Consider the following 25,992-nt stretch of genomic DNA (forward strand, 5'->3'; position numbering starts at 1 on the left):
CAATTACTATTTATTTATTATTTATTGATCAAATCTAGTAATTTAAAGTTAAATAAAATTAAAAAAATGCTTAAAAAATTAAATTTTCTGCACAAAAAAAGAAGTATAACTTTAGGGCTTCGGGCCCGCCCCCTGTGGTCATGTGACTCTCTCATGCTTTTCACTTCATCCCGTCTCCAGGGTCCGGCGGGGTTTCCGGGGCCCAGAGGGACAGACGGGTATCCGGGATCTGACGGGCTTCCCGGTCTCCCCGGTTTACCGGGTCTCCCTGGATCGAAAGGCCGAACAGTGAGTGTGAAATAATCAACACACACTCCTCTATTGATATAGAGATGATTTATTATTTCCATGTGCTGCTAAAACACAGTATTAAACGTGTCCGAGACGTGGATGTTCATGTTCACGGGAAAAACGTTTGCTGTAGGATTTACGTTCAAACTATTTTCACTCAGAAATTGCTCATAAATTTCACCAATAATTCTAAATGGCAAGTGACACATTAAAGCAAATATTAAATTTTTAATGAAAAATATTTATTTATTATTATTGTAAAAATGTTCCTTCTTTTCCTGAAAAATCTTCTTATAAAAAACACACTCCAATAATCTTCATTTACAACATCCAAAAATCTTTTATTTCCCTGAAATATATATATATATATTTATTGACGCATTGATTGACGTGTGTTTGCAGGGTCACCGTGGTGACAGCGGGCTAGAGGGGAGGGCGGGGCTTCCCGGCCCGCGGGGGGAGCTCGGTCTTCCAGGTGTGGTCGGAGAGAGAGGGCCAGCGGGGTTAAAGGTCAAACCCTAATCCCTCTGTTTCCTAGTTTTACCTTGATACTTAAAGGTGCAGTGTGTAATATTTAGGAGGAATGCAATGCAATATCATAAACATAACTATGTTTTCAGGGGTGTGTACAACGACATGTTTCTACAGTGGCCCTGAAAGGACACACGCATTTCGTCACTATTTTGTTCTTCGTGTAACTGTAAAGTCAGCGAATAAAACACTGACACAATGATGAACAAGTAACAATAATAATCATAATAACATTTCATTTTACTGAATAATTAAGTAAACATAATTTCTTAATTTTTTTTTGTAAAGAAACCTTAGTGTTTAACTGGCTACTCTCAGACGACGACATCACTTCCTGTCGGCCACCGTAACTTCTGTTGGGTGCAATTCACAACCTCACCACTAGATCCTGCTATAACTTACACACTGCACCTTTAACGGCCAAAATGTGCAGTAAACTGGTGCAAACCCAGATCCCGCAGTGATGCTAAGCTCTTGATGACCTTTGACCTGTGCAGGGGGAGACGGGTTTACCGGGCGATCGAGGACCTGCGGGTGTGAAGGGCATGGAGGGAGTGACGGGAGACCAGGGCATGAAGGGAGAGCAAGGAGCCAAAGGAGTACCAGTGAGTGTGTTTCATCAGTGTGTGTGAACTCAACCTCCCATGAGCCTCTCTGTCTGACAGCAGCCCAGATCCGGCCCACATCTGATTCCTCGCGGTCCGGATCTGGGCCGACACTATGTTGCTGTGTGGGGAAAATGCAAACTTTTGAAAACAGGTTTGAACCATAGACTGTAAAAAAATATGGATGTAGTGGACGCGTCACCCGCTGTGTTTCTGAAGAGGTTTTTGAAGCCCAAAGGCTGTATTTTAGCACCAGACTGTAAACATGTTTATTTCTGCTGTAAAGTTGGGCACTTTAACATGCGGGTCTATGAGTCTCTTCTGCAGCCGGCCTCTAGTGGTCAGTCGATGAACTGCAGTCACTCAGTGTTGGACTCCAGAGAGAGACGAGAAGGTTGCTGCTTGGTTTGAGCGTGGCAGTTTTTGAAACCTATAGCGTTATTGTCTCCGTGTAAACTACAAAAACACGAATCTGTCATGCACGTGTGTTACGTGTTCAGTCTATAGACTCGTAGTGTTTCATTACATCGCCATCTACTGGCCTGACAGCAGACTGCAGCGCTTTTAGTCGTTTTCGCGGATCCGTGTGAACGGGGATCGTTTTGACTGCATTGTCATCTACACGCGAAAAACACTAAGGAAAAACGTTTCTGTTTTTAGTAAGTTCAAGTAACAAGTTTCGTTTACTTGAAACTAAGGGCCCTTTCACACCTACCTTGTTTGGTCCGGACTTTCGGACTTTTCAGTTTGGTCCGAATCAAAACTGCAGGTGTGAAACAGACGAAATTTGTTCCGATGAAAAGAGGTGGTCTCGGTCCGGATCAGACTGAACAAAGGTTTGGTTCGTTTCTAGTGTGAAAGCATTTCTGTATGGTTCGGACTTTCTCGTCCCAAGATGGCCGCCGCTATTCCAGAGCCTCGTTCCAAGATGGCGCCAACATTCCAGAGCCTCGTTCCAAGATGGCGCCAACATTCCAGAGCCTCGTCCCAAGATGGCCACCGCCATTTCAGAGCCTCGTTCCAAGATGGCGCCGACATTCCAGAGCTTCGTCCCAAGATGGCCGCCACCATTCCAGAGCCTCGTTCCAAGATGGTGCTGACATTTCAGAGCCTCGTCCCAAGATGGCCGCCACCATTCCAGAGCCTCGTCCCGAGATGGCCACCGCCATTTCAGAGCCTCGTTCCAAGATGGCGCCGACATTCCAGAGCTTCGTCCCAAGATGGCCGCCACCATTCCAGAGCCTCGTTCCAAGATGGTGCTGACATTTCAGAGCCTCGTCCCAAGATGGCCGCCACCATTCCAGAGCCTCGTCCCGAGATGGCCACCGCCATTTCAGAGCCTCGTTCCAAGATGGCGCCGACATTCCAGAGCTTCGTCCCAAGATGGCCGCCACCATTCCAGAGCCTCGTTCCAAGATGGTGCTGACATTCCAGAGCCTCGTCCCAAGATGGCCGCCACCATTCCAGAGCTTCGTCCCAAGATGGCCACCGCCATTTCAGAGCCTCGTTCCAAGATGGCGCCGACATTCCAGAGCCTCGTCCCAAGATGGCCACCGCCATTCCAGAGCCTCGTCCCAAGATGGCCACCGCCATTTCAGAGCCTCGTTCCAAGATGGCCACCGCCATTTCAGAGCCTCGTTCCAAGATGGCGCCGACATTCCAGAGCCTCGTCCCAAGATGGCCACCGCCATTCCAGAGCCTCGTTCCAAGATGGCGCTGACATTCCAGAGCCTCGTCCCAAGATGGCCGCCACCATTCCAGAGCCTCGTTCCAAGATAGCCGCCGCCACGTTTATGTTTGAGTTTCTTTGTTAATCTTCTAGTCTGTTAATCAGTTCTACCTGTTTGTCTCCTTGGTTACAAATTAATTAGGTTCCTTGTTTCAGGTGTGTCGTTAATTAGTCTCATTGGTTCCTCTTGTTTTCCCGTGTATTTAAGCCCTGTGTTGTCCTGTTCAGGTGTCTGTCGTCGTTAATGTTGAGCTAGTTGTTCTGTCCTGGTTCTTAGTCTCCTGAGCGTTTCTGTAAGTTTAAGTTTATCGTTAATAAAGTCTGCTGCAGAGAAATCCTGTTTCCTCGTTGCTGCAACCAAAAACCTAACAGATCTGATATCAAGGGATTTATTTATTTATTTTCCTACATTAAAAACGGTTATTGTCCTTGATTGGGATTATCATCAATCCTGGTCTTGTCTTGGACTGATTGTCGGTGGGTTCTTATGTAAGCAGATCGTTGGCTAAACACGGGACAAACCAGCTGCTCCACTCTCTTACATAACTCTGGAAAACACTTGAAGCTTGAGCTCCCAGCGTACGGAGGGGGAATATCGCCTTACAGGCCGCGTGTGAATAAACGTGTCGAGGGATTGTAGATGTTGACATATTAAAATTGTGTCCTCTTGAAGACGGACGTAATTCAGAAACCCTGTCAGAAATCCAGACGGATAAATGACCGGATCTGCTGGGAATGAACAATGCCGCAGTGAGTCTGGGAATAAAGTGATGATGTTCCAGTCTGGGTCGTGATCCTCTTTCCTGATTGGCTGCTGTGAGCTGTCAGTCATGTGTGTGTTGTTTCCCGCAGGGTGAGGTGGGAGATGCTGGCATGCTGGGACTCCAAGGTTTTCCGGGACCCAAGGTTAGTATTCAGTTAAACCACATTAAACCACACACACACACACACACACACACACACACACACACACACACACACACACACACACACCAGCGCTTGAACAGTGAGATGAGTTAGAAACGAGATTCACACACACATGAGACGAACAGTTCAGACTGATGACTGAACAAGACTTGTGTGTGTGAGTGTGTGTGTGTGTGTGTGTGTGTGTGTGTGTGTGTGTGCTCCGTTAAGTTTAAGTTGTTCATGTAATATTCATGTTTATTTTATTGCAATTGTATTTCAATTCAATGTTTTTACTAGTTTCAGTTTTACTTCACATAAAAAAAAATGTTTTTACGTCTCTGTGTGTGTGTGTGTGTGTGTGTGTGTGTGTGTGTGTGTGTGTTTCAGGGTCCAAACGGAGACTTCGGGTTCACCGGGATTCCTGGACCCAAAGGGCCGACCGGTGTTCTGGTGCGTCTCGTCTCGTCTGTCTTATAATGAAATAAATGTGTCTTCGTTCTCATCTAACGCATGTGTTGCCGTTTGTTTCAGGGTTTCTCTGGACCTGTCGGTCCGCTGGGAATGATCGGTCCGGTGGGAAAGCCTGTAAGTATTCTGATGAAATATGAAATATGACTGAGTTTGGCATGAGTGAGAATCATACATGCCAATCTAAATGTCCTAATCATTTGTTAACAAACAAGTATTCATCACTTCAATGAGCTCATTGTTTCTGCATTAATCTATTACATTGTTTAAATGAATAATTTTTTATTTAATAAGATTTTGTACATGGTAATTTCTGAAATACATAACTTAGACAGTTTCCTCTGATAACAGATCACTCTAAATTGTAATGTGGACTTTGAAATGGTGTGTATTGTGAAAAGCGCTATACAAATAAATGTGAATGTAATTGAATTGAACACATGATAAATGATGTTTTGCTGGTTTCTCAGGGAGCCAGAGGCCCTAAAGGAAGCCGTGGAGAGATGGTAAGATATGATCTTGTATATCACAGTTTATCCTAATGCCAGATCAGAAATCAGGATCTTTCCGCTCGTTTAATGAAATATCTGCATGTTCAGACGAACTTCAGCCTCCAGAACACTAGTGAGGGCACTCACACACACACACACACACACACACACACACACACACACACACACACACACACACACACATATATGCATGAATGTATTTAAGAAATATTTGCATGTATACATTTATTCATTGATATTTATATTATATATAATAAATCAATGGTGTATATTGAATAACACATTTTTCTTAAAGACATACATGCATATGTATGTGTATTTATATATACAAAATAATTGTACACAGTACACACACGTATATTATGTAAACACAAACTTTTATTTTGAATGTGATTAATCATCGTTTCCCATCACTAATTATTTGATCAAGTCATAATATGATACTGATTGATTTATTACTCATAAGCATAAGGCTATGGACTCCAGAACGGTTGATTTCATAATTCAGACTAAAGCTCTAGTTAAATCATTTGCTTGTAATGTGTGTGTTTCTTTGCACAGGGGCCTCAGGGGCCACAGGGCAGTCCAGGGCCACAGGTACATCACACTCATGATCCTTTTATTCATAAGAATGTTTGACTTTTGCTCATGCAATAACCTTGATGTAAGTTGATGTAATCTTGGGGGATTGTGAGACTCATTTTCTGTGGTTTTTGACAGGGACCTCCAGGCTCGCCCGGCCCATCGGTAAGACAACAAGTCATGTGACTGTGTAATTGTGCACTATAGCTCAACTTTACATGCTTTTACTTAGATCCTTTTCTCCAATGGTTTAAAATCAAATCAAAATATATTTACTTGAGAAGCAAAATTACTTACTTAGCATATTTGCATAATGCTAGTCTGTAGTCTTGATTGGCTGAACAGCGTCTCTTAGCTCCGCCCTCAAACACTGTCGTGTATCTGAGACTGGTTTGGTTCGTGTTGTTCATGTGAAGAAGACGCTGTTTTCTGCTGACAAACAAATCCACTTTGATGAGATCGATACGGTAAAACCCACGCCATTGTTACTGTTCGTATCACTGAGATTCAGATATGATAATGAGCGTTTGCTTTCTGACCAATCACAGCAGAGCAGCTCTCAGAGAGGCGGGGTTACGAGAGACTGAATCTTCAAATGAACCGTTTCAGACACTGAGAAAAGAGCTGATGCTGCAGTGGATATTATGAGAACATTAAAGTATATTTTGACCTTTTATGAATGTAAACCTGTTGTAGGAGAAAACAATACAAATTAGAAACCTTTAAAATAGCATAATGGGGCACTTTAATTCAAACCGAAAACAAGTTTATTTTTCTGACTCCATGTTTTCTCGTTTTAGTTGCAAAGTCAGTTAATTTTGATGCAGTTTACAGAGACATTTCCCTTCTCAAGCGAATGTATGTTGATTTAAAAATGTTTAGATATTTGTACAAAAATACAGAGCACATTTGATCGATTCATGCATTCTCTGGGAATCGAACCCATGACCTCGGTGTCGCAAGCACCCACAGTTTAAACTACATCCATCTAATCTTATCTGAACTCTGTAGTCTTCAAGAACACACACACTACTGGAACAGAACAGTCGGTTACACTTTATTTTAAGGTGTCATTGTTACAGTGTAACTATATATTTAAGTACTGAGTAATATTAATTAACTACATGTATTTACTATAGGGTTAGGGTTTGGTTGAGGGTTAGTTGCATGTAATTATGCATAATTTACTGTTATTACTATGGTAAGTACATGTAACATATGTAACAAAAACATTGTAAAATAAAGTGTTACCGAAGTTTCTTTGAGGTTGTTTGTTCGACTTCTGTGTGATTCTCATAGTTTTCTCGTCCCACAGAGACGCATTAATATGAACGTTCAAGCCCTGATGGAGTCCAATTATCATCTTCAGCTGGAGGTGAAGATCTGAGATCGCTTTCTGGAGTTTAAATGATGAAAAACTAGACTCTGATTTCGTATGGATGGATGGATGGATGGGTGGATGGATTGATAGATGGATAGATGGATGGATTGATGGGTGGGTGGATGGGTGGATGGATTGATAGATGGATAGATGGATGGATGGATTGATGGGTGGGTGGATGGATGGATGGATGGATGGATGGATGGATGGATGGATGGATGGATGGATGGATGGATGGATGGATGGATGGATGGATGGGTGGATGGGTGGGTGGATATATAGATAGATAGATGGATAGATAGATAGATATATAGATAGATGGATGGATGGATGGATGGATATATAGATAGATAGATGGATGGATGGATATATAGATAGATAGATAGATAGATAGATAGATAGATAGATAGATAGATAGATAGATAGATAGATAGATAGATAGATAGATAGATAGATGGATGGATGGATGGATGGATGGATGGATGGATGGATGGATGGATGGATTGATGGATTGATGGATGAGTGGATGGAATGATAGATGGATGGATGGATTGATGGGTGGATGGATGGATGGGTGGATAGATGGATGAGTGGATGGATGGATGGATGGATGGATGGATGAGTCGATGGATGGATGGATGGATGGATGGGTGGATAGATGGATGAGTGGATGGATGGATGGATGGATGGATGGATGGATGAGTCGATGGATGGATGGATGGATGGATGGATGGATGGATGGATGGATGGGTGGGTGGATGGATGGATGGATGGATGGATGGATGGATGGATGGATGGATGGATGGGTGGGTGGATGGATTGATGGACTGATGGATGGATGAATGGATTGATGGATTGATGGATTGATGGATGAATGGATTGATGGATTGATGGATTGATGGATGGATGGATGAATGGATGGATGGATGGATGGATGGATGGATCGATGGATGGATGGGTAGATAGATGGAAATATGCTGATTAGAATTATGTAAAACATGATTCCAAACATTTGACTGGTAATGTATTAATAACTGTGGACTAATTTAAATACTTTTAAGTAGAGATGCACAGATGTATCGGGCAATAACCGCTATCTGCTGATTGTTCAAACGCATGATGATCAGGGCCGATTATATCCTGTCAATCATAAGAGTGCTGAAAAACGACTCTGACTCTGACGTGTCGGTTCTCCTCCTCAGAGTTTCCAGAACACAGACGCGTCTCCGTCGGAGCAGAACGCTGAGATCTTGCGGACGCTGAAGTATCTGAGCGGCGTCATGGACAGCATGAAAACACCACTGGGATCGAGAGAAAACCCTGCGCGCTTCTGCAAAGACTTACTGGACTGCCAGAGCCAGAGGAGCGACGGTGAGAACCAGTCTTTTGCTCAGCAAAGCTGCATTTATTACATTCACGTTAGCTTATGATTATACATGAGTGTTGCCACATGTCGGGTTTAAGAGTTTGAAGATGGTTTAGGTGTATTCATGACTCCTAACACCTAACCAGACGCAATAAGATCTAGCGACAAATAATTTGTCTGTCCACACTAGACGCGACGCGACTGTGAGATGCGTAAAAATCAATCAAAACCCACAGCCAATCAGAACAGTGTGTGGGCGGAGTGTCGCGGCGAGTGCACAGCCAATCAGAACAGCGTGTGGGTGGAGTATCGTGGCGAATGCACAGCCAATCAGAACAGCGTTTGGGCGGAGTATCGCGGTGAGTGCACAGCCAATCAGAACAGCGTTTGGGCGGAGTATCGCGGTGAGTGCACAGCCAATCAGAACAGCGTTTGGGCGGAGTATTGCGGTGAGTGCACAGCCAATCAGAACAGTGTGTGGGCGGAGTATCGCGGTGAGTGCACAGCCAATCAGAACAGTGTGTGGGCGGAGTATCGCGGTGAGTGCACAGCCAATCAGAACAGCGTATGGGTGGAGTATCGCGGCGAGTGCACAGCCAATCAGAACAGCGTTTGGGCGGAGTATCGCGGTGAGTGCACAGCCAATCAGAACAGCGTATGGGTGGAGTATCGCGGCGAGTGCACAGCCAATTAGAACAGTGAGAACAATTAGAACAATTCGAAAATCTAAGTATTGTTATCGGCATCGGCTGATATCGTTCTGAATAATCGGCTATCGGTGTCGGCGGAGAAATGTGGTATCAGTGCATCTCTACTATAAGACATCTTGTGGAATGACTGCATTCAATCGACAACTTTGTTTGTTTTGTTGTGTGTGTGTGTGTGTGTGTGTGTGTTGATCAGGACTGTTCTGGGTCGATCCGAATCTGGGCTGCACGTCTGACTCCATCCAGGTGTTCTGTAACTTCAGCTCAGGTGGACAGACCTGTGTGAACCCCGTCTCCACGGATAAGGTACTGCCATATATACTCAAATATGATATTAAAATAACACTGATAAGAATCAATTAACCCGTACCGTTCGCTTGTCGGTCAAATCTTTGTTTTTTATTTCAAGGAAATTATTTTACTATATTTTAATTTGATGTTTGATAATGTTTTTTTATTTAATATTCTGTACTTTTAGATTATTTTATGGTACTAAATGATATTTATGCAGTATTTATAATCCATTTATTCACTTTTTGAGCATAGGACTAAAAAAATTTTTTCCAAATTAAACTGTGGTAAATCTTGAACGCTTTAGAGCGACTGAAGTTTGATCTCTTGTTAAAGACCACACTTGCAGATTATTGCTGAAGTGAAAAAGTTTTCTCTTTTCAATTTTACTCTTATTGTTATGAAAAAATGCACAAAAATACAATCTTCAATTTTTATATGAAACGTATATTTTCCAAAACTCGTTTCACTCTAAAACTGCAAGAAAATCAAAGCCATAAATGTAAACCAGTCGTGCTCCAGATGTGAGGCTGATATCTCAGTAAATGAGCGTTCAGTGAGAGTGTGTTCGGCTGCAGTACCAAACGCTTCCACTAGAGGAAACTCTCATTCATTTACAATCATTTCTGACCGCGAGAAACACAAAGTGCCGATTTATTTCAGGACCATTTCATCTTTTCGAATCATGTCCATAATTTTTTATTGTGTGTTCATATACCAAGTGTCTTTAGTAAGAAGAAATAAAAAATTCAGAAAAAAAACTAAAAGTTTTTTAAGGCAAAAATGACGAACAGCACCAGAGAGTTAAAACACATTTCTTTTGAACTCACACTTTAATTCGGGTCATTAAATGACATTATTTCCATGATGCTCTGATTAAACTCACTGAAGTTTTACTGTAAAAGCTCAAAATGAATGTTTCTGCATCTGAACGAAACATGCAAAAGTGTTTATTTCTCTCTCTTCACACACTTACGGGACAAAATCAAGCAAAGTTTCCTCATCTAAACACTGACAAGCGTTTGATGTAACTCAATATGGTATTTCCTCTGAAAGCACTAATCTGATTTTAATTTAAAGCTGATTTTCCTGCAAGCCGGATCATTTGTCAGCTTAACCCGTAAACACATGGTTGCCAAAACGCAGAATGTTGATTACACGAACGCTAAGAAGCTGGAGTGTGTTTTTCTTCCACAGGCTGTGTTTGATGTGGGGAAAGTCCAGATGAAGTTCTTACACTTGTTGAGTGTGACGGTCACTCAGAGCGTCTCTGTCCACTGTTTCAACGACCCGGAGGATCCTGACGTCCACGCGCCGAGGGCTTTGCGTTTCCGAGGCTGGAACGGTCGGGTAATCGAGGAACACTCACCGCTGAGTCCTCAGGTGCTTCTGGACAACTGTGAGGTGATGTGAATCTGGATTAAACATCCATTCTAATGTGAATCAGGATCGGGTGTAGTCTACACTTGACGTGACGGTGTTGTACATTCAGAGCATTCAAATATTATTTAAAGGGTTCGTTCACCCAGAAACTCTGTCAGTAATGACTCTCCTCATGTTGTTCTCCGTCAGACTCTCCTTCATCTCCGGAACACAAATGAAGATATTAGTGATTAAATCTGAGAGTGCCTCACTCCTCCATAGGCTTCTGTTGAAACTTGCCGGCCCAGAAAGTTAGTAAAGACAATGTTTAAAATAGTCCGAGTGACGACAGCGGCTCAACCTGAAGTTTATCAAGCGACCAGAATACATTTAGTGCGCAAAAAACACACAAAAATAAGGACTTTATTCAGATCATTTGTCTCTGAGTGAGTTCCCGTAGTGTAACAGCGCAGCGCATCTGGGCTGTACGTCAGAACGCAGGCTCACTATTGGCCGACGCTGGTCATGTGATGCGTGTGATGCTGGCCAATAGTATCCCATACTAGCCCTTTAATATAATTTCTCTCAGCCTTCCTTCACGGTTTCACACAAAATGAAACTTCCCCGCGTGAGACTGTTGTTAACCTTGTTTAATGCCAAACAGTATTTAATGCGATTTTATCAATTCTGGAATCAGATACTCGAAGTCAGGAATCGGATACTTGTAATAAAATTTAAATCTCGATTCCTTTTATCGATTTCTTTGTGTGTATTTCAATATGACTTTAAACCATTCAAGCGCGAGAGACTCTGTTTTCTGTGTTCATGTGTATCAGTGTATTGGATCTGTGCAGCTCTTAAAGTGACAGCAGCCTAATAAGACAACGGGCCCTATCTTGCACCCAGCGCAATTGACTTTGTACTGGACGCATGTCTCATTCCTATTCTGCACCCGCGCACAGCGACTCTTCCCTCCACAGACGCACGTCGGTAAATTAGGGAATGAACTTGCGCTCGGGGGGGCGGTTCAGTGTAAAGAGGAGTGTGTTCCGGCGCAAACGTTCCCTGGTGATATTCTGCAGTTTCAGAAAACAACTCCGCCACTGACCAGGAGAAACCCAGTCTAAAGACAGCGGCGCCGCGCGTTAGTCATGTGCTATTTTAAGAGCGCGTGCTTGACCATTATGTAGCGTGTGAACAACACACACACTTTGATTCTCTCATTTTTGCAAATCATACATTATTACAAGGAAACATATTAACACACAAGGGAAATCATTGTTGTGTCCGTGAAGATGTGAAAAAATAGGCATAAATCTAGCAACACATTTACCCAAATTATTATACGCCTGTTTAACCGAAGCTAATGTGTGTGTGTTTCTCCATCATCCTCATACAATGTCACTTCTGTGTGTTTTACGGTCCTGACGAGAACGTCGGTCTCCTCGGCTGTGAACCGCTCCTGGCGTGCGCCGGCAAACCCGCCGTTATAATAGCAATCCGGCGTTATAATAGCAATCCACCGTTATAATAGCAATCCACCGTTATAATAGCGATCCTCCGTTATAATAGCAATCCGCCGTTATAATAGCGATCCGCCGTTATAATAGCAATCCACCGTTATAATAGCGATCCGCCGTTATAATAGCGATCCGCCGTTATAATAGCGATCCGCCTTTATAATAGCAATCCACCGTTATAATAGCAATCCGCCGTTATAATAGCAATCCGCCGTTATAATAGCGATCCGCCGTTATAATAGCAATCCGCCGTTATAATAGCAATCCGCCGTTATAATAGCAATCCGCCGTTATAATAGCGATCCGCCGTTATAATAGCGATCCGCCGTTATAATAGCGATCCGCCTTTATAATAGCAATCCACCGTTATAATAGCGATCCGCCGTTATAATAGCGATCCGCCGTTATAATAGCGATCCGCCTTTATAATAGCAATCCACCGTTATAATAGCGATCCGCCGTTATAATAGCAATCCGGCGTTATAATAGCGATCCGCCGTTATAATAGCGATCCGCCGTTATAATAGCAATCCACCGTTATAATAGCGATCCGCCGTTATAATAGCAATCCGCCGTTATAATAGCGATCCGCCTTTATAATAGCAATCCACCGTTATAATAGCGATCCGCCGTTATAATAGCGATCCGCCGTTATAATAGCGATCCGCCTTTATAATAGCAATCCACCGTTATAATAGCAATCCGCCGTTATAATAGCAATCCGGCGTTATAATAGCGATCCGCCGTTATAATAGCGATCCGCCGTTATAATAGCAATCCACCGTTATAATAGCGATCCGCCGTTATAATAGCAATCCGCCGTTATAATAGCGATCCGCCTTTATAATAGCAATCCACCGTTATAATAGCAATCCGGCGTTATAATAGCGATCCGCCGTTATAATAGCGATCCGCCGTTATAATAGCAATCCACCGTTATAATAGCGATCCGCCGTTATAATAGCAATCCGCCGTTATAATAGCAATCCGCCGTTATAATAGCGATCCGCCGTTATAATAGCGATCCGCCGTTATAATAGCGATCCGCCGTTATAATAGCGATCCGCCGTTATAATAGCGATCCGCCGTTATAATAGCAATCCACCGTTATAATAGCGATCCGCCGTTATAATAGCGATCCGCCGTTATAATAGCGATCCGCCGTTATAATAGCGATCCGCCGTTATAATAGCAATCCACCGTTATAATTGCAATCCGCCGTTATAATAGCGATTCGCCGTTATAATAGCAATCCGCCATTATAATAGCGATCCGCCGTTATAATAGCGATCCGCCGTTATAATAGCAATCCACCGTTATAATAGCAATCCGCCGTTATAATAGCAATCCGCCGTTATAATAGCAATCCGCCGTTATAATAGCAATCTGCCGTTATAATAGCGATTCGCCGTTATAATAGCAATCCGCCGTTATAATAGCAATCCGCCGTTATAATAGCAATCCGCCGTTATAATAGCAATCCGCCGTTATAATAGCAATCCGCCGTTATAATAGCAATCCGCCGTTATAATAGCAATCCGCCGTTATAATAGCAATCCGCCGTTATAATAGCGATCCGCCTTTATAATAGCAATCCACCGTTATAATAGCAATCCACCGTTATAATAGCAATCCACCGTTATAATAGCAATCCGCCGTTATAATAGCAATCCACCGTTATAATAGCGATGTTATAATAGCGATCCACCGTTATAATAGCAATCCACCGTTATAATAGCGATCCGCCGTTATAATTGCAATCCGCCGTTATAATAGCGATTCGCCGTTATAATAGCAATCCACCGTTATAATAGCAATCCGTTTCAGAACGTTACAATAGAGCCCTGAATGTGAATGATATTTAAGTTTTGTTTTACCTTGGAATCGAAATTAGGAATCGATAAGCCAAATCGATATTGGAATCGGTATCATTAAAATTAAAACCCTAAACGCAGTCACTCCAACTAGCCACTTTGGTGATTGAAATGTACATATACAAAATCACAGTTAGCTAAAAATTTATTAATTTAAACAATGTAATAATTAAAGGCAGAGCTGATAATACTCATTTATTATCATCAAACTGCTAACCTTTTAATATACACTGATCCACTTATCTGTGTTGTTGTTATTTTAATCCAGAGTGATTAATTTTTCATTGTAAAATCCGATAATCTTGCCGTTTCTCCCGACAGATCCGCGACGGCAGCTGGCATCAGTCCCACTTCCTGTTTCAAACGCAGGACACGCATCATCTCCCCATCGTGGACGTTCAAGGTCTCGTTCCCGCGAGCGACGGAGACCAGCGGCGTGTGGAAGTGGGTCCGGTTTGCTTTCTGTGAATCCAGCGAAGGCCTCGTCTCCGCCGGGGAAGCGGCTGAAGGTCCAGCGAGGCTGTGTTGAGTCTCGGGTGCGATCTCGAGTCCGTGTGTGTAGACGAGTGTGTGTAGACGAGTGTGTAAAGACTCTACCTCCTTCACTACAGGTGCTCGTGTTCAGGTGCAAACTAACTCTACGCAAGAACGCCAATGCTAACTCCATTTCCAATGCAAACACTGTGTTGTGCAGTTTGAAGACAATCTTGCTGAGCAACTTAGTTAAAGAAAACTAGTTATGTTTCCATACACATGTTCTAATGCTAATTTTGGGATATTAAAAAAGCTGGATGGAAATTCCAATAAAATGTGCATTGAAAAAAAACTTAAGGTTTCATATAGTGATAAGGTTCATTAGTTAGCATTAGTTAATGTATTAATTAGCATTGACTAACCATGAGCAATACATTTGTCACAGTATTTATTAATCTTAGTCAGTGTAAATCTCAGCATATAATGACACATTTGTAAGATTGAAAGTTGTATCTGTTAATATTAGTTAATGCACTGTAAACTAACATGAACAAACATTAACAAAGTATAATTAATACTGTAAACGCAGTTTATTCATTGTGAGTTCAGGTTAGTTAATGCATTAATGTTAATAAATAAGACTTTATTGTAAACTTCTACAAAAAAAACTTTACGCTCTATTTCTTCCAACTATGATGGAAACATATTTACAGAGACTTTTTATTCTTTTATTACTGATATTTTGCGCCAATTTCCCCGGAAGTGACAATTTTGTTCTGAACACATGCGAGAGAAGCGCTGCTTTATTCAGATATTTCAATAGTTGTGTTTTGCACCACAGAATAAAACATTTTAAAAGTTATATTTAACTTGACTTTATATCTCACAATTCTGACTTTATATCTCACAATTCTGACTTTATATCTCGCAATTCCGACTTTATATCTCACAATTCTGACTTTATATCTCGCAATTCCGACTTTATATCTCACAATTCTGATTTTATATCTCGCAATTCCGACTTTATATCTCACAATTCTGACTTTATATCTCACAATTCTGACTTTATATCTCACAATTCTGACTTTATATCTCACAATTCTGACTTTATATCTCACAAATCTGACTTTATATCTCGCAATTCCGACTTTATATCTCACAATTCTGATTTTATATCTCGCAATTCCGACTTTATATCTCACAATTCTGACTTTATATCTCACAATTCTGACTTTATATCTCACAATTCTGACTTTATATCTCACAATTCTGACTTTATATCTCGCAATTCCGACTTTATATCTCACAATTCTGACTTTATATCTCACAATTCTGACTTTATATCTCACAATTCTGACTTTATATCTCCCAATTCTGACTTTATATCTCACAATTCTGACTTTATATCTCGCAATTCTGACTTTATATCTCGCAATTCTGACTTTATATCTCACAATTCTGACTTTATATCTCGAAATTCTGACTTTATATCTCGCAATTCCGACTTTATATCTCGCAATTCCGACTTTATATCTCGCAATTCCGACTTTATATCTCACAATTCTGACTTTATATCTCACAATTCTGACTTTATATCTCACAATTCCGACTTTATATCTCACAATTCTGACTTTATATCTCACAATTCTGACTTTATATCTCACAATTCTGACTTTATATCTCACAATTCTGACTTTATATCTCACAATTCCGACTTTATATCTCACAATTCTGACTTTATATCTCACAATTCCGACTTTATATCTCACAATTCTGACTTTATATCTCACAATTCTGACTTTATATCTCACAATTCTGACTTTATATCTCACAATTCTGACTTTATATCTCACAATTCCGACTTTATATCTCACAATTCCGACTTTATATCTCGCAATTCTGATTTTATATCTCGCAATTCTGACTTTATATCTCACAATTCTGACTTTATATCTCACAATTCTGACTTTATATCTCGCAATTCCGACTTTATATCTCACAATTCTGACTTTATATCTCACAATTCTGACTTTATATCTCACAATTCCGACTTTATATCTCACAATTCCGACTTTATATCTCGCAATTCCGACTTTATATCTCGCAATTCTGACTTTATATCTCACAATTCTGACTTTATATCTCACAATTCTGACTTTATATCTCACAATTCTGACTTTATATCTCACAATTCTGACTTTATATCTCACAATTCTGACTTTATATCTCACAATTCTGACTTTATATCTCACAATTCTGACTTTATATCTCACAATTCCGACTTTATATCTCACAATTCCGACTTTATATCTCGCAATTCTGATTTTATATCTCGCAATTCTGACTTTATATCTCACAATTCTGACTTTATATCTCACAATTCTGACTTTATATCTCGCAATTCCGACTTTATATCTCACAATTCTGACTTTATATCTCACAATTCTGACTTTATATCTCACAATTCCGACTTTATATCTCACAATTCCGACTTTATATCTCGCAATTCCGACTTTATATCTCGCAATTCTGACTTTATATCTCACAATTCTGACTTTATATCTCACAATTCTGACTTTATATCTCACAATTCTGACTTTATATCTCACAATTCTGACTTTATATCTCACAATTCTGACTTTATATCTCACAATTCTGACTTTATATCTCGCAATTCCGACTTTATATCTCACAATTCTGACTTTATATCTCACAATTCTGACTTTATATCTCGCAATTCCGACTTTATATCTCACAATTCTGACTTTATATCTCGCAATTCTGACTTTATATCTCGCAATTCTGACTTTATATCTCACAATTCTGCCTTTATATCTCGCAATTCTGACTTTATATCTCACAATTCTGACTTTATATCTCACAATTCTGACTTTATATCTCACAATTCTGACTTTATATTTCGCAATTCTAACTTTATATCTCGCAATTCTGACTTTATATCTCGCAATTCTGACTATATATTTCACAATTCTAACTTTATATCATGTAATTCTGACTTTATATTTCGCAATTCTAACTTTATATCATGTAATTCTGACTTTATATCATGTAATTCTGACTTTATATCATGTAATTCTGACTTTATATCATGTAATTTTGACTAAAGAATTGTCAGTTAAGAGATATCAATTGTTTAAAGAGATGCCATTGGTCCGCTGGTTACTCCAGTTATCCAATCACAGCTGGCGCTGAGGGACATCCAGGGATTTATTATGAAAATGTGTTTCCACAGTTTATCAAATTAAAATAAATAAATTTTGAACTAGAATTTATGTGTATTTTTGCGTTTCCATCCAGTGTTTTTTTATGCGATATCACAAAATGCGCATTAAACGTCGTTGGATGGAAGTATAGCTATTGTTTTGCAGCTTTAGACGGAGAAATAGCTACAGACAGTGACATTTGAAGGAATCACTTTGAGCGCCACAGAAACACAATGTGGCGCCACAGAAACACAATGTGACGTGTGTTCATCAATCAATCATTGGTATCTGTGTATTTGTGTACAGTGTGTTTCTGGCCGTACGGTGTTTGTTTGTGCCGGCTTCTTCTGTTGTACTTTTGCGATCAGAACAAACCTAATTTATATGAACAGTGTGTTGATAAGTTATGTTATACTTTGGCTTAATATACTTTATACGTTAAGGAGAACGTCGTTCATGACCCTTAAAGAGACGCCGCAGTATCAGACTGATGAAAACAATAATGAGGATACTTGATGGTTTTTGTCAGCAAATGGTTATTTGAAATAATTTTTCATATTTCAAATATGTGAATTTCCATGCTTTACAAAAACGTATATTCGTGACATTCTAAGGTCCTAACCAGATGTGAGGCGATTCTAGAGACACAACTAAGAGATATTACAAAATCAATCAAAAATATCGGCCAATCAGGAGAGAGTGTGGGCGGAGTCTGCAAGCGCACTGGACTCACAACCAAATCAATCCAAAATCACAGCCAATCAGAAGAGTGTGTGGACGGAGTCTCTCTGCAAACACACTGCACTCACAACCAAATCAATCCAAAATCACAGCCAATCAGAAGAGTGTGTGGACGGAGTCTGTCTGCAAACACACTTCACTCACAACCAAATCAATCCAAAATTACAGCCAATCAGAAGAGTGTGTGGGAGGAGTCTCTCTGCAAACACACTGCACTCACAACCAAATCAATCCAAAATCACAGCCAATCAGAAGAGTGTGTGGGCGGAGTCTCTCTACAAGCGCACTTCACTCACAATCAAATCAATCCAAAATTACAGCCAATCAGAAGAGTGTGTGGGCGGAGTCTCTCTACAAGCGCACTTCACTCACAATCAAATCAATCCAAAATTACAGCCAATCAGAAGAGTGTGTGGGAGGAGTCTCTCTACAAGCGCACTTCACTCACAATCAAATCAATCCAAAATTACAGCCAATCAGAAGAGTGTGTGGGAGGAGTCTCTCTACAAGCGCACTGCACTCACAACCAAATCAATCCAAAATTACAGCCAATCAGAAGAGTGTGTGGGCGGAGTCTCTCTGCAAACACACTTCACTCACAACCAAATCAATCCAAAATTACAGCCAATCAGAAGAGTGTGTGGGCGGAGTCTCTCTACAAGCGCACTTCACTCACAATCAAATCAATCCAAAATTACAGCCAATCAGAAGAGTGTGTGGGCGGAGTCTCTCTACAAGCGCACTTCACTCACAATCAAATCAATCCAAAATTACAGCCAATCAGAAGAGTGTGTGGGCGGAGTCTCTCTACAAGCGCACTTCACTCACAACCAAATCAATCCAAAATTACAGCCAATCAGAAGAGTGTGTGGGCGGAGTCTCTCTACAAGCGCACTTCACTCACAATCAAATCAATCCAAAATTACAGCCAATCAGAAGAGTGTGTGGGAGGAGTCTCTCTACAAGCGCACTGCACTCACAACCAAATCAATCTAAAATCACAGCCAATCAGAAGAGCTTGTGGGCGGAGCCTCTCTGTAAGACGTGTCGCGTCTGGTTAGGACACATGTCAGGGTCGTCGACGTCTCCATGGTGCTGCAGTATTCAGCGTTAGCAAAGAGTTAGTCATTTTTTATTTTTCCCTTATGTATATTTGGACATTATATGTTTGTTTATTTATGCTATCTTTTTATTTCTCCAAAAAATACTGTACTCCAATAAATTATGATATCTCTCAGAGATCTATCTGGTCACTTACCATTTAGTTCGAAATCTTATTTATGTCAAATTTGTATTTGTATATAAACACAAATAGGGAGTATATGTTGTGTTCTGGCAGCTGCGATTGGCCAGATTCAGATCACGTGATCACACACAGGAAGTGTAACACCTGTTAACTTATGATTACAGTATCGAAACTGTCACTAAATGTGCCTACAGAAACAAAACAAAGACGAAAAATGTAAATATTTAATATTTTGACATTAAATAAAATGTATGATTTAATCACAATGTTCTCATGGATTATTTTTTTTATTTCTATGACTGAAATTGCCCTTTTTCTGTCTGAATATGTAACTTACACTAATAATATATATTAATATGGATATGTGGAATATTTTATTACTTTAATAAGGGAAAATATGTGCCCTTTTACATATATGTCATACAGTATTTATATTATATAATATACAATATTTATATAATCATACAAATGTATATCATACAGTCATCCAATCATTATATATATATACCGGTATGTATATATATATATATATATATATATATATATATATATATATATATATATATATATATATATATATATATATATATATATATATATATATATATTATACATAATCACTGTATAAAGAGATAGAGATACATAAGTTTACTAGCATATTTAGTTTACTGGTTATAGTTTAGTTGACAATGTTTTTTTGTTTTTTTAAACACATGTTTCATGGACTCAACGTTACACGGCCATTTCCAGTGTAACACTATAAAATTAATTTGTATGAGAGTATAAAGCCAGTCCACCCGAATGGGTGACATTTGCTTGTTGTAACTCTTCAAAATGAAACTTTATTTTTTCAACTCTGAATCTAATACTATACATATTTAACTATTCAATATATGTATTGGTCAATCTCAGGCAACTTTATTTCATTTTTTACAAGGTTTCTGATGGATGCATGTTTTCTCAGTCCTGTTACCGAAACTCGTGTGCCATTTAAAAAAAATGTTTAAAAGCATGTCAATTAATTCCTTTGTTTTCCCCACAAGAAAGTGTTTATTTTAAAATAATTGACATTTGTGACAAAAAACAAAAGCTATATATTAAGGCAAGGTGTATTTTAATAAAAAAACACAAAGCCATTTTTTTCATTTTAAAGAAGACCGAAGCCTCAAGTTTATAATTTTTAAAAAATAATTTAATTTATTAAACAATTGTATAAATGATGGACCAAACAGTGTAAAAATAAAACAAATAAAATCTAAGAAATATTTTAGGTAACTAGATAATTTAAGTCAATAAGATTGACCTTTTCAGTCATATTTACAATTTCATCAAATATACAGAAATTAAAATGAGAGGACTTACTTGTGGTCTTCCCATTTCCTTCAGAAGATCCGGACAGTAGTGACAAACATTACACAGATGATGCAACTTCCTGTTGAAAATGTGTCTTGTTGAATATTCCAAGTTTATTCCAAGTCAGAAAGGGTAACAGGACTGAGTGGACACGAATAAAATGCGTATTGTATCTATAATATTAGATAAAATATTTTTTTTCTTTTTTGATAGCATAGATTGGATATAAAGTCACACATCAATGCAAAAAAAAAAAAAAAAAATACGATTTCTGAAGGATTTTAATAATATTTCATGGTAAAGTTGAGAGAGCGTGTGGATATGCAGAAAATGCTATTTTTTTGTGTTCTATGTAGTTTTTATTAATGTTTTTAATTATACATTTTAAATGTGTAGTTAGCTTAATGTGCAGGACATTTTGCTTAAATATAAAATGTTTTCAGAATTAATTGTTATGCAATTTTATACATAGCCTACATGAAATGTTGTACTAGCTCAGTTTCAGCTTGACGTATTATCATGTTTTTTAAGGTATGCTGCTTGGTCTTAATGTTAATGTGTTTAACAATGATAATATGTTAATGCCTGTTTGTTATTTGAAATGATTTAATAAAGTAAAAAAAAAAAAAAAAAGTTTCAGCTCGGCGCTCCAACTGTCGTAAACTGTCGTAAAGTGAGCACGGAATACGGCAGTCGCGTGTGTGGAGCGTGCAGCACGTGTTCAGTGTTTTGGTTAGATAGCATAACATTCATGAGTCCATGTTAAATCTGTGTTGATGTGGTGAATATGTTGCCTGTCATGGACAACAACAGTGAAGCAGAAGATGACCGGAGAGGAGTTAAGCGCAAGATTGCTTTGTCGAGGTCAGTTTCTTCAGTGCAAACAGTGTAAATATGTAGAGTAAATCATAGTGATTGTGTTTCTCTGTTTACATCTGTGTACGTTAGTGTTTCTGCTGGTATTGTCGTATATATTTGCTTGTCTACTGTTAAATTTGGCTAAAACATCTGTTAAACATAAGATCAGTACCATAGTAAATTTAACGTACCATGGTTTTACAACAGCAACAACAAACTGTCGTTACGTGTTTTAACTCAATTGCTTTAGTCACACTATTGTATTACGTTTATATCAGCATTCGTATGTCGATCGTCTGACATTTAAAACCCATATTGATTGATCGCTATTTTAAATATAAACTACATTAATTTATAATAAAAAAGTAGAGCAAACGTTTAGGATAATATCCTCTTGTGTTTGTGTCTGGACTTCTTAAGTTGTGATGTTTGTGAGACTGAAGAGGCCAAATACAGATGTCCCAGCTGCAAGAAACACACCTGCAGGTGAGACACACACACACACACACACACACACACACACACACACACACACACACACACACACACACTCTCAAACACTCACTCAATCAATCACATACTCACTCACTCACTCTCAAACACACACACACTCACTCACACACTCTCAAACTCACTCACTCTCAAACACACACACTCACTCACTCTCAAACACACACACTCACTCACTCTCAAACACACACACTCACTCACTCTCAAACACACACACTCACTCACTCACTCTCAAACTCACTCACTCTCAAACACACACACTCACTCACTCTCAAACACACACACTCACTCACTCTCAAACACACACACTCACTCACTCACTCTCAAACTCACTCACTCTCAAACACACACACACACTCACTCACTCACTCACTCACTCACTCACTCACTCACTCACTCACTCTCAAACACACACACTCACTCACTCTCAAACACACACACTCACTCACTCTCAAACACACACACTCACTCACTCTCAAACACACACACACTCACTCACTCTCAAACACACACACTCACTCACTCTCAAACACACACTCACTCACTCTCAAACACACACACTCACTCACTCACTCACTCTCAAACACACACACTCACTCACTCTCAAACACACACACTCACTCACACACTCACTCACTCACTCTCAAACACACACACTCACTCACACACTCTCAAACTCACACACACTCACTCACACACTCTCAAACTCACACACACTCACTCACACACTCTCAAACACACACACACACTCACTCACTCTCAAACACACACACACTCACTCACACACTCTCAAACTCACTCACTCTCAAACACACACACTCACTCACTCTCAAACACACACACTCACTCACTCTCAAACACACACACACTCACTCACTCTCAAACACACACACTCACTCACTCTCAAACACACACACTCACTCACTCTCAAACACACACACTCACTCACTCTCAAACACACACACACTCACTCACTCTCAAACACACACACTCACTCACTCTCAAACACACACACTCACTCACTCTCAAACACACACACTCACTCACTCTCAAACACACACACTCACTCACTCTCAAACACACACACACACTCACTCACTCTCAAACACACACACACTCACTCACTCACTCACTCACTCACTCTCAAACACACACACACACTCACACACACACACTCACTCACACACTCTCAAACTCACTCACTCTCAAACACACACACTCACTCACTCTCAAACACACACACTCACTCACTCACTCACTCACTCTCAAACACACACACTCACTCACTCACTCACTCTCAAACACACACACTCACTCACTCACTCACTCTCAAACACACACACTCACTCACTCACTCACTCTCAAACACACACACACACTCACACACTCTCAAACTCACACACACTCACTCACACACTCTCAAACTCACTCACTCTCAAACACACACACTCACTCACTCTCAAACACACACACTCACTCACTCTCCAAAACACACACTCACTCACTCTCAAACACACACACTCACTCACTCTCAAACACACACACTCACTCACTCTCAAACACACACACTCACTCACTCTCAAACACACACACTCACTCACTCTCAAACACTCACTCACTCTCAAACACACACACTCACTCACTCTCAAACACACACACTCACTCACTCTCAAACACACACACTCACTCACTCTCAAACACACACACTCACTCACTCTCAAACACACACACTCACTCACTCTCAAACACACACACTCACTCACTCTCAAACACACACACTCACTCACTCTCAAACACACACACACTCTCAAACACTCACTCACTCACTCAATCAATCACATACTCACTCACTCACTCTCAAACTCACTCACTCTCAAACACACACACTCACTCACACACTCTCAAACTCACTCACTCTCAAACACACACACACACACACTCACTCACTCTCAAACACACACACACTCTCAAACTCACTCACTCTCAAACACACACACTCACTCACACACTCTCAAACTCACTCACTCTCAAACACACACACACACACTCACTCACTCTCAAACACACACACACACACTCACTCACTCTCAAACACACACACACTCACTCACTCACTCTCAAACACACACACACACACTCACTCACTCTCAAACACACACACACACACACTCACTCACTCTCAAACACACACACTCACTCACTCTCAAACACTCACTCTCAAACACACGCACACAAACTCACACACCCACACCCACAATGTCATGGTAACGTAAAATACATATTAAGTAAGTTTATATATAAAATTGCAGAAATATAACATAAAAACATAAATATAAACAAATATAACAATAAAACATGTCAACTGTCCCCTTTAAAGCCCAAAGTATTCTTCAGCCGCCCGCATTTCTGTTCATGAGAAGAAATAAAGTACACCCGGGCCATAAGTGTGTATTTTGTGTTGTTTGTTTATTCATAAATGTTTGTGTGTGCTGTTGTGAGTTGTGTTTCTGTTCTCTGTGCAGTTTGGCTTGTGTCAAGCAGCACAAGATGGAGTCGGGATGCTGCGGTGTCCGGGACAAGACCACGTTTGTCCCTCTCGCCGAATTTAATGAAATCAACCTGCTCAACGGTGAGTATCTGTAGCCGTCTTTACAGAAACTCTGATAGTTAAACAGCTTAATCAATCAGTGATGAGTTATTGTTGAGATAACGGTCCGCTCATGTAGATTACAGGTTTCTGGAGGACACCGCTCGACTGAGTCAACAGTCCAACAGAGACGCCGTCCTGCTCGGCAGCCGCCGACACCCGAAGGAGGTGAGTACTATCCGGGTCACGGCACCACATGTAACCGGTCCTACTAAACCCGCTCCATGCGGGATTCGAACCTGTGTCTGCGGCATAGGAGCCGGGCGCTAACAAGGACGCTAACACTGTGTCCTAACCAGACGCGATGCGATAAGATTAGACGCGACTAATCACTAGACGCGACTGCGAGATGCGTAAAAATCAATCAAAACCCACAGCCAATCAGAACAGCGTGTGGGCGGAGTATCGCGGCGAGTGCAAAGCCAATCAGAACAGCGTGTGGGCGGAGTCTAGCGCCGAGTGCACAGCCAATCAGAACAGTGTGTGGGCGGAGTCTCGTGGCGAGTGCACAGCCAATCAGAACAGCGTGTGGGCAGACTGTCGTGGCGAGTGCACAGCCAATCAGAACAGTGTGTGGGCGGAGTCTCGCGGCGAGTGCACAGCCAATCAGAACAGCGTGTGGGCGGAGTCTCGCGGCGAGTGCACGGCACCAGAGAGTAATCCGGAAGGCACTCGCAAGAAAATGGATAAGTACATGATCAAATTCACAAATATTATACCATTTAAACATTATTCAAACACACAGGCTACTGAGTTACTAAAACAATCTTTGTCAAATAATACACTTGTTTCTTCACAGTTTGAACGTTCT

At 40.4% G+C, this 25,992-nt stretch overlaps 2 protein-coding genes across 2 annotated transcripts in view; both read left to right on the forward strand.

Moving 5' to 3' along the window:
* Window positions 1-15,609, forward strand: part of col24a1 (collagen type XXIV alpha 1 chain) — a 126,587-nt gene extending 110,978 nt beyond the window's left edge. The window contains exons 48-61 of the mRNA XM_079588826.1: window positions 181-288; window positions 694-801; window positions 1,320-1,427; window positions 4,009-4,062; window positions 4,453-4,515; window positions 4,597-4,650; window positions 5,004-5,039; window positions 5,607-5,642; window positions 5,766-5,792; window positions 6,943-7,002; window positions 8,211-8,379; window positions 9,278-9,387; window positions 10,570-10,776; window positions 14,450-15,609. Coding sequence (XP_079444952.1) covers window positions 181-288; window positions 694-801; window positions 1,320-1,427; window positions 4,009-4,062; window positions 4,453-4,515; window positions 4,597-4,650; window positions 5,004-5,039; window positions 5,607-5,642; window positions 5,766-5,792; window positions 6,943-7,002; window positions 8,211-8,379; window positions 9,278-9,387; window positions 10,570-10,776; window positions 14,450-14,596 — 1,287 coding nt within the window. The 3' untranslated portion in view covers window positions 14,597-15,609. The remainder of the gene's footprint in view (window positions 1-180; window positions 289-693; window positions 802-1,319; window positions 1,428-4,008; window positions 4,063-4,452; window positions 4,516-4,596; window positions 4,651-5,003; window positions 5,040-5,606; window positions 5,643-5,765; window positions 5,793-6,942; window positions 7,003-8,210; window positions 8,380-9,277; window positions 9,388-10,569; window positions 10,777-14,449) is intronic.
* A 6,200-nt stretch (window positions 15,610-21,809) lies between these two features.
* znhit6 (zinc finger HIT-type containing 6) overlaps window positions 21,810-25,992 on the forward strand; it is a 40,157-nt gene continuing 35,974 nt past the window's right edge. Inside the window, exons 1-4 of the mRNA XM_079588964.1 lie at window positions 21,810-22,030; window positions 22,445-22,510; window positions 25,057-25,163; window positions 25,261-25,349. Of these exons, the coding sequence (XP_079445090.1) occupies window positions 21,954-22,030; window positions 22,445-22,510; window positions 25,057-25,163; window positions 25,261-25,349 (339 nt within the window). The 5' untranslated portion in view covers window positions 21,810-21,953. The remainder of the gene's footprint in view (window positions 22,031-22,444; window positions 22,511-25,056; window positions 25,164-25,260; window positions 25,350-25,992) is intronic.

This window comes from Phoxinus phoxinus (assembly GCF_949152265.1).
Source record: "Phoxinus phoxinus genome assembly, chromosome: 18".
Taxonomy (NCBI): Eukaryota; Metazoa; Chordata; class Actinopteri; order Cypriniformes; family Leuciscidae; genus Phoxinus; species Phoxinus phoxinus.